Source organism: Myxocyprinus asiaticus, chromosome 23, assembly GCF_019703515.2.
Source record: "Myxocyprinus asiaticus isolate MX2 ecotype Aquarium Trade chromosome 23, UBuf_Myxa_2, whole genome shotgun sequence".
NCBI classification, from domain to species: Eukaryota; Metazoa; Chordata; class Actinopteri; order Cypriniformes; family Catostomidae; genus Myxocyprinus; species Myxocyprinus asiaticus.
In genome coordinates, this window is record NC_059366.1 from 38,634,223 (window position 1) to 38,644,555 (window position 10,333).

The 10,333-nt window shown below is 36.4% G+C and overlaps 1 protein-coding gene across 1 annotated transcript in view; it reads left to right on the plus strand.

Annotated features, from left to right (window-relative positions):
* LOC127414080 (golgin subfamily A member 7B-like) overlaps positions 1-9,944 on the plus strand; it is a 29,091-nt gene extending 19,147 nt beyond the window's left edge. The window contains exons 4-5 of the mRNA XM_051651813.1: positions 3,862-3,963; positions 8,838-9,944. Of these exons, the coding sequence (XP_051507773.1) occupies positions 3,862-3,963; positions 8,838-8,921 (186 nt within the window). The 3' untranslated portion in view covers positions 8,922-9,944. The remainder of the gene's footprint in view (positions 1-3,861; positions 3,964-8,837) is intronic.
* The last annotated feature ends 389 nt before the right edge of the window (positions 9,945-10,333 follow it).

The window sequence follows — 10,333 nt, forward strand, 5'->3', positions numbered from 1 at the left end:
CAAATCAAATGAATGACGCCCCTGCATCAGGTCTTTGCAGAGAGTTGTTTGTAAACTCTAGATTGTAAATATGCCCACCTTAATGGCAAACTCTGATAAACTGCACCCACCCAAGATGTGCATCATTGTTTGCAGCACCAGCTGTCAGGAGGCCACACATGAGTGGACATGGATGAGTTCCCTCACCCTGCAGGCTACAGCTAGATAAGCATCTTCCTCATCAAAGACGAGTGATTGCACACACAAGTCAGGGCAGCAAAGACAAAGATTTAGAGTTAGCTGCACTTTGTCACAAGTCAAGGCTTAAGACTGTAAATCACACAATGACCTTTCCTTCTGTAGAGCAGCCGTTCTCAACCTTTGGTTTCAATACAATTTTATAATAAAAATACTAAATCTAAGAAATGAAGGCATACATATGTTATTAATGCACACTTACAGGCGTCAATAATGTGGCATGCAAATAGAGTGCACCTCTAAAAAAAAAGCCTGTAAAAAGTAAATTTGGAGTTTTGTAGCTTTTAGTCCATGTCTTTTAGTTTTGAGGTCATTTACAGTACTGTGTATGCAAGGGTACTGCTAAACGTGGCCTTGGTTCCAAAATATTTTTTCTCATTCATTTTTAATTTGTATTTGTTGTGCTGTATAGGCTACTTTACCTTTCTTGTGCTATAATTAAAACAAAATAAATAAAAAAAAAAAAACGAAAGAAAGAAAGTGCAACCCAGTGGCTCATTTTGCAACGGGATACTACTATACTACAGTACTCTTACTATTTCTGCAATATAGATACGAAAAGGACCAGACAGAATGGCACAAAGAGCACCAGCTCTATATGGGTGATAGTAAGAAAAATATAATTGTATATATATATTTATTTATTTATATATTGTATTTACAGGTGCATCTCAATAAATTAGAATGTTGTGGAAAAGTTCATTTATTTCAGTAATTCAACTCAAATTGTGAAACTCGTGTATTAAATAAATTCATTGCACACAGACTGAAGTAGTTTAAGTCTTTGGTTCTTTTAATTGTGATGATTTTAGCTCACATTTAACAAAAACCCACCAATTCACTATCTCAAAAAATTAGAATATGGTGACATACCAATCAGCTAATCAACTCAAAACACCTGCAAAGGTTTCCTGAGCCTTCAAAATGGTCTCTCAGTTTGGTTCACTAGGCTACACAATCATGGGGAAGACTGCTGATCTGACAGTTGTCCAGAAGACAATCATTGACACCCTTCACAAGGAGGGTAAGCCACAAACATTCATTGCCAAAGAAGCTGGCTGTTCACAGAGTGCTGTATCCAAGCATGTTAACAGAAAGTTGAGTGGAAGGAAAAAGTGTGGAAGAAAAAGATGCACAACCAACCGAGAGAACTGCAGCCTTATGATTGTCAAGCAAAATCAATTCAAGAATTTGGTTGAACTTCACAAGGAATGGACTGAGGCTGGGGTCAAGGCATCAAGAGCCACCACACACAGACATGTTGTCGTATTCCTCTTGTTAAGCCACTCCTGAACCACAGACAACGTCAGAGGCATCTTACCTGGGCTAAGGAGAAGAAGAACTGGACTGTTGCCCAGTGGTCCAAAGTCCTCTTTTCAGATGAGAGCAAGTTTTGTATTTCATTTGGAAACCAAGGTCCTAGAGTCTGGAGGAAGGGTGGAGAAGCTCATAGCCCAAGTTGCTTGAAGTCCAGTGTTAAGTTTCCACAGTCTGTGATGATTTGGGGTGCAATGTCATCTGCTGGTGTTGGTCCATTGTGTTTTTTGAAAACCAAAGTCACTGCACCCGTTTACCAAGAACTTTTGGAGCACTTCATGCTTCCTTCTGCTGACCAGCTTTTTAAAGATGCTGATTTCATTTTCCAGCAGGATTTGGCACCTGCCCACACTGCCAAAAGCACCAAAAGTTGGTTAAATGGCCATGGTGTTGGTGTGCTTGACTGGCCAGCAAACTCACCAGACCTGAACCCCATAGAGAATCTATGGGGTATTGTCAAGAGGAAAATGAGAAACAAGAGACCAAAAAATGCAGATGAGCTGAAGGCCACTGTCAAAGAAACCTGGGCTTCCATACCACCTCAGCAGTGCCACAAACTGATCACCTCCATGCCACACCGAATTGAGGCAGTAATTAAAGCAAAAGGAGCCCCTACCAAGTATTGAGTACATATACAGTAAATGAACATACTTTCCAGAAGGCCAACAATTCAATTTTTATTGGTCTTATGATGTATTCTAATTTTTTGAGATAGTGAATTGGTGGGTTTTTGTTAAATGTGAGCCAAAATCATCACAATTAAAAGAATCAAAGACTTAAACTACTTCAGTCTGTGTGCATTGAATTTATTTAATACACGAGTTTCACAATTTGAGTTGAATTACTGAAATAAATGAACTTTTCCACGACATTCTAATTTATTGAGATGCACCTGTATATTTATATGTATGTATAGATAGATAGATAGATAGATAGAGGTGCTGTTGCGTTCGCCTCTGTATGTCATTACTCATTCTGAAGTTTGTTCATGGCCACTGAACTCTGAACAGATCGGTTTTCTTGCCCCTCTCACAAACATCTCATCCTCTTTCACAACCGGTTCTGTAGAGTGGAAAGCAAAGCGAAGAAGTGATGCACAGTTTCACCCCGCTGGGGTTGAGAAACACAGGCAGCCTTTTTAATGCCCACTTGAAAAGTCAAATCAAATAAACCAGAGTTATCTAAATAAACTCATATCTGCTGTTTTCAAAAATGGTCCTGGCAATTTACAGCACAAGAGTGTACCTCAGTCTACAGGCACACACTCATACTGAATGCCATTAAGATTGTATGGAAAGTTAGCTATAGCAAAATAATGAATTGGGTGATTAATGTTCATAAACCATTTTACTTCCATAATCTGACGTATTTCCAAATGAAACAGATTACTGAACCAGAAATTTTTTTAGGATGGGACACAACAGAATGGAGCCAGGTGGTTGGAAGGGAGATGTTGAAAAAGTAAGAGGGCTGTTAAGAAAAAAAAAGAAGAAAAAAAAAAAAAAAAAGTCTACTGATTTGAAACATTTACTCAAATACTGTATAATAAAAAGAAATTGTGATTTATATTTTGATTGCAAACAATTTCATTTTTGTCAGAACACATGGCTACTTTTAAATGTCTGTCAATGGAGAAACATGCTTTTTGTACACATAATGGTGTAGTTATAGCCAGACTGTTTGCAATATGAATTTGGCGACAGTAGGTCGAAAAATGGACACAGCTGAAATCGATCTGTTTACACTAAAATTCTAATCACTACCCCCAGTGGCCAAAGCTGGAAGTGTTTTCTAACGTACAGGCAAATAAAAGCTCCAGTTTTTAAGTGAAAGCTCCACAGAGTTTCGCCAAAAGCAAGTTAGAGTTATTTTTAGTTTTAAATGATGTAATACAGTCAACAGAAATTAATATTTAATTAACTGTACCCCCTAACCAAAACCGCTTCTCAGTCGATTTCAGGGTACATGAACATTTGGAAGCAATATGTTGATTTCCTATATTGAAGATCATGTTGTTATGGTATCTACCAGTAGGGGATAACTGCCAAAGTTGACCTGCCAAACCTTCACTTCCTGGCTTGGTGACATCAGCAAAAAAGTTGTTTCAGAGGTGGAGAGTCAATTTATTTTGATAAAGGATGTTTTACGAAAACAAACATTCAGAGTAACATGCACCAATGAATCATCTACAGTTAAGAACTGGACCGAATATAAAAACTTTTGATTAGAAGTTGACTTTCATGCACAGCTATGAGCTATTTGCTCTGTTTGTCCTCCTCGCATCTGTCTCTTTTCTAACCCTCACAGATACTGAAAAAGATCGGCATGTATATCCAGGAACAGAACGAAAAGATCTATACACCTAGAGGTTTGCTCCTCACCGACCCCATCGAGCGGGGCATGAGAGTGGTATCCTTTGCAAACAGCCCAGGATGGTTTTCTGTCTTACATTATTTCTGTCTTTAAGCAGTGGTTGGCACCAGTTTGAAGAACAGAGCAAGTGAACTTTCAACTTTGCTCTCTTTGAGTTATCTTTTTGTTTACTGAAGAGGCTTCTATTTTTGTCATTTGTAGTGAAGGTATTTTCCTATGGCCATGTTTTCTATTTGCTTATGGTATTCTAGAAAAAGCATGATGGTTTATATTTGGTTTGGCAAAGAATTAACACTGTTGTAATTGTTTAGCTCCTGTTCTTTCTAAAATGGGAGGTCACATTAAATGAAAGGCTCTTTAATGAAAGTCACATAACATACAGAGAACATCACATCACCTTCAATCGTTCAACTGAGGTGACTCCTTGGCTACGTTCACACCGCAGCTGAAGGTGGCCCAAATCTGTTTTTTTCACTCACATGTGACACAGATTTGTTAATTGGATGATCGTGTGAACAGCCAAAAGCGCTTTAAATCTGACATTTTAAAATATGATCTGGGCCAGTTTCATATGTGGAAATTTTTCCAATGTGTCTTCGATGTGAACAGCCAGGTTAGATTCAATGTGATATTTACATGAATCTATTTACATACCTCAACGTTCGTCATTTGCCCGCTTGATTTCCAGTGTATATACGCCTGTTGTATTTAAAAACTTTTAAGTGCAAGTCATATCTGTCTAGTTAATGCATTCAGTTTTTTTTTTTTTTTTTTTAAGAATAGCAAATAAAAGTATAGGTTTCAACAGTTGGGTTCAGTGATTTATTTGGATTGCACATTAAATATGTGTAATGAAAAGATACAAATGCAAATTTATATAATGGCATTCTTTGCTTGTGTCACTCGCTCAGAAAACACAGTTTCTATATTTCTCAAACTGTATCAAAAGTTGAATGCAAGTCAGTCAATGGAAATATGAAATAAAGATAACTCGTCTTACCTTACATGTACTGTATGTAATGCCATTTTTCCACTATACGAAGGCAAATGACTACATAAAAATACTTTACCCATCAACGGTCTTTCTCCAAAGAAAAAAGCAGATTTTTACAGTTTCAGAAGGTTAATATCAAGTTTATGAAGTTGTTACTGTAAATTTAACATATATATTTTTACTTTTTTATAGTACCATCATGGTCATGTAAATTACAACAGTTTTAAACTGTTAAATTTACAGGTTGTTCTGTAAAGTTGTTTACATTTTTACTGTATTTTTTACATAAGTATTCTGGCAACCACATCTGCCAGTTTTTTTTTTGTTGTTTTTTTTTTAAACAACAGGATTTTTTTTCAGTGTAGGCATGTGTTCTATCTGCGTTAAAAATGGATAATTAAATGTTTTATTAAAATGTAATTCATTATTCATACTACAATTGTTAGGAAGGCAACACACACAGATGGACAGTGAACCCAGATGCAGGAACTTTATTGAAATGCAGGTGAGTACAGTAGTAAATGAACTTAACTGGCACAGAGTAATGAAGTTAGTTGAGGACAATTGCTGATGAAATGGGTGGTGAGAGCATGAGGATAACATAACACTACTTTAGAAGAGCAGTGAGATCTGTATAATACTAATGGAGACTGTTCTTGATTGCTGGTGAAATTGTGTGTAGGTGCAGGTGATTAGAAGCTCAGGGAGAGTGATTGGAGTGTGGATGGAAAGGAAGAGTCTGGTGGAGGAGTGACAATAATGATGAACATGGCGGAGTTTGTTCATGCTCAAGGAGTGCTACACGCATGTGGCTCAGTTTAGGAGTGTCGGCTGTTCAGGCCAGTGTCTGATATGGGTTACATCTAAAATGTCATGTGAACAATCTAACAAAACTAAAAACTAAAAAATCAGATTTGAGCAAAAAATCAGATCTGGGCCACATTCAGCTGTGGTGTGAACATAGCCCTTGAAATGTTCATATAGAGCAGAAAGGAAAATCTGCCTTATTTGTAGGCACTTCTTCCCATTTTCTTGTTTGATGTTTGTAGCTAGGAAACTCTGTGAAACTGAAAAGCATCTGAGGCCAGAGCTGATTAGAAACACTTCATTTCTGTGGTTAAAGTATAATTACAAAAGAAAGGAAAGATTGTCAAGAAAACTGCTTAAAGCAGGTTAAAGGACTGAACTGTTTGACAGTTGGAGTTTGAAATCATCAACATTCCGAGCCAGACTCGGAACATTCATCAGAATAGTGGAATTTTGATTGCCCGCTCCAGGAAAACCTTGTTTGATTGGTTAGAAAATAAAATCTTAAGTAAGAACAGGCTGAAGGACTGTGCCAAGATTGGTGGACATAACTTGAAAGTAGTTGCAGTCAGAAATGTTCAATGGAAGTCTATAGGATTTTTTTCTAGGAACTAGAAAACCTCATGATATTTGTCATGATGTGACCCCTTTAACAATTCATATTCATATAAAAGTTAAGGAAAGAAAATAGCATTACAAAATAATATGTAAATAGATTTACACATTCTCAAGTCTGTTCCGAACATGACTTGAGAAATGATGCATCGCAACATTGCAATCACCCAACATCATCATGTTTGTATTATAGTCAGAGTCATGTATTAATATGGATGCAGGCTAAGTTGTCAGATCACTTCCATTGTGATTTGGGTGAACACTGCCGCATGACCTAAAGAGTACAAATAACCCGAAAGGCGTAAAACCAATTCACATCGAACACCTAAATACAACATTCCAACATTACCCTAGTGCAAGGTTGTTATTAAGTTGACATTAAAGTTAAACTACATACAAAATGTCTTTAGAAGCCTAACTGTTTCCAAGCAACTCTCATAATGAGGTGGGAAATGTTGCTGCATTGCTGATGTCAGTGCTTTTGATGTCTGGCTGAATACTTGTCATTTTACTAAGATTAGGCTCAACACACAGCCGTACCCCAAATGCCTACTAGTTTGCCATGACAACCTGTTCCCTTTTTGATTATTATTTTGCTTTGAAATATTTCTTCTTTTCAGAATGTTTAGTATGTAATGTATTTCAGAATGCTTGAGGCTGCACTTAGGGGAAACCCTGATGTAGAAAGGTCTGGGTGTGTTCCCTTGCTCTTGACGTTAAATATTTATATGTCTGACACAACACTGGTCCATAGTCTTCAGGTACTGTGCTGTATGACATTAAGCACAAACTCAAAACAGCATCCAGGAACATATTATACTTTGGATACCACAATTTTGGGTGAGTTCTTTTGGGAAATGAAAATCTATCCAGTAGACCATCAAGCATGCTTGGCAGTGCTATTCCCCATTCTTCCCATTGACTACAGGTCCAGCTGGCTTTGGCAGCCCGATCTTCAGCTCACAGACCTGCAAAATCCAACCAGCAGTCACTTCAGGTCAATGGGCAAACAATAGCTGCCATTCAGTATCTTTCACACTTACTACTTGTATCAGGGACGTGCACAGACTTTTTGAGGGGCAGGGGCTCTAAACCTTTAGAGGGGCAGTCGCTTCAAAATTGTCAGTTGACGGGGTGGGGTTTGGGGATTGCGTGTTCGCAGTCTCAAATTCTTTTATGCTATAATGATTTTTTTTTTTTTTTTTTAGCCCTTTGTTACATTTTAAAGCTTAACTAAACACATTAATGACACTTTCATCATTGGAGTAGGTAGGCCTGTTAAAGTATAAAAATGTTATGCTTAATAGCGTGATTAGTCATAAAATTCTATTGAATTATTTTGTATTCATAATTATTTTCCCTAATATGCTAAAGACAAAAATATTAATGTTGGGATAATTTGCACTATACTGAACAATATAAAAAAACAACCAAACAAACAAAAAACAAAAAAACACCTTGGGTGTTTCACTGGTTCAAAAACGTAATTGTGGATAAGAAATAAATGTGCAATGCATTGTGTTGAACAAAAGAATGCACAACTGTAATACAATTTAAAATATTTTCCAAACACTTTTTTGTATTTATAGACTACAAGGTTTTGGGTATTTTAGGTTTGGTTCATAGAAAATAAAAAATCATTCTGTTGTTTTGTTAATTATTAAGCCAATATGAATAAAAGATAATATGTCTGACTTTATGCAAACTAACACAGACGGTAAGTAGACTGTTGATTAGACATAATAGATTTGCTTATCATCACGGGAACATTTACTGAACCAACCAATAATTGAAATATAAATAACATATGTCATCTATACCTGCAGATAAGTCTGATCTTTAAACCATGCCAGCTCACAGAAATAAAAACATAATGGCATGTAACACAAATGGACATTGCGAGTAAAGGTGCAGTGTGGGCCTATAAGTGTATTCTCCAAATATTGCAAAATATGCATACTATATTGTAATTGGGAGGAAAAGAACAACTAAAATAAATAACAAAACTTATTTTGCTTATATAGATGCGCACAATTATGAATAATGAGTCAGATATCTGAACCAAACTTTCTTAATTTAAAGTGCGTTTATTCCCTCAGTCATACGCCACGCTTCTGTCGCGAGAGTGCGCATGTAATCTGAGATGGCCTCTGTAACTCATTGGGTATTATTAAAGTCATTATAATGGATTATTATATTCTGTAATCGATGCATCAGAGTTTCAGCATAATGTTGATGCATTTTTACACCCTTACATACTATTATTAAGCTTAAAAAAGTTATTTCATTTGGCTGTGCAAGCTTTCATTTTGGGTTGCACACCCTGGAACACCTCGGAGGGGCACCTCAGAAAAAAGGTAGGGACTCAAGCCCTAAGGTCCACCCCCTCTGTGCTTGACTAGTATTTCATAACAGAGTTTGGGTTTAACAAACAGGAAAATTGGTGTATTGAATGAAAGATTGCAGTGTTTAACCCTTGACTGTGACTGTCCAGATCGAGATCTCCATCTTTGAAGACAGTGGTTCCAGCAGCTCAAGCTCCAGCGGAAGTTCTCCGTCCAGTGCCACAGCTCAATGACTGGAGGAGCAGCACCAGGGTTACGGGTACAGAGTGGCCAGTACGCTCCCCAAAATCCGCATGTTGAAACATGAGAGCACCAGATTTTAACAAAAGAAAGTAAGAGCGGATGTACAGCTCACTTGCTCTCTTCTTCCAAACAACAAATGCAAAGCCAGGAGCTTTAACTCACACACTTCCCATTCCCTCCTCTCATTTCCTTTATTTCAGCCTCCTCTGCATTTCCATTAGTGACAGAAAAATCTCCGCACCGAGTTCATCAGACACCCTCATTGCTGAGATAATAAGAGTTAGCAGATGGGTATGATGGACAGGGTGCCGACTTTACTACAGATTTACTTTACTGCAGAAACCCAGTGAGCTGCCGAGCTGCCTACTGCCTACAGTACGTAGGAAGCTGCCTTCTAGGCCATCTTCATAATGGCCATGTAACCTTATAAAGGACTGATTTGGAACACTACATACGTAGATAGCAACTCCACACACATTACAGACTGACTCACAATTGATTTCAATAAAGTTTGGTGTTAGCATGTTGCTAAGCTGACAGTGCAATACTCTAATAAGCATAAATACTGTATGACTTATAAAAAAAAAGTCAGTTTTTAAATATACTATTTTATTGATGCTTTTGATAGAAAATCTGTACAAACAATCAGAAATACAAGAAATAATAATAAACACACCATGTGTATGTTGCAAAAGAGACAACAATCAGTGCTGAGGAGAGGCCATGAACATACAACATTTCTCATCCATTTGTTAGTTCTACATTGTGCCAACAGCCACTGGCACGCATTAAAAAGCTGTCTGTTTATCAATATCAATTTTACATCAGCAGTGGCTTGTTTAATACTGATATCATTAATACTAAATAAAAGTAATCAATTCCAATGTATTGAATAAAATTGTTTATATTGTTGGTCACTTTATAACAAGGTTGTATTCATTAACTTTAGTTAACTACATCAGTTAACTACAGTACATTAGTTAACACAAATTTACAATGAACAATATTGAACTTTTCAGCACTCATTAATCTTGGTTAATGTTAACTTCAACATATATTAATACATTTTATAAAAATAAAAGTTGTACAGTATATGTTAACATTAGTTAATGCATTATTAACTGCAATTATTTTTTAACTTGTTAGGTATTTAAGTATTTTTAATAATTCACATTAACTAAGACAAAAAATTGCTTTAATTTTTGTTTATTGTTAGTTTCTGATAATGTATTTACTTGCTATATGCTAATGAATAGAACCTTATTGTAAAATGTTACCATATTGTTCAATATAAAATATATTCAATATATAAAGTGTATAAAATGAATTATATTATTTACTATTAATACTTAATATTATTTTGTTTTTGTCAGGCCCTTCTGCGGGCCTCTCAACTCGGGGC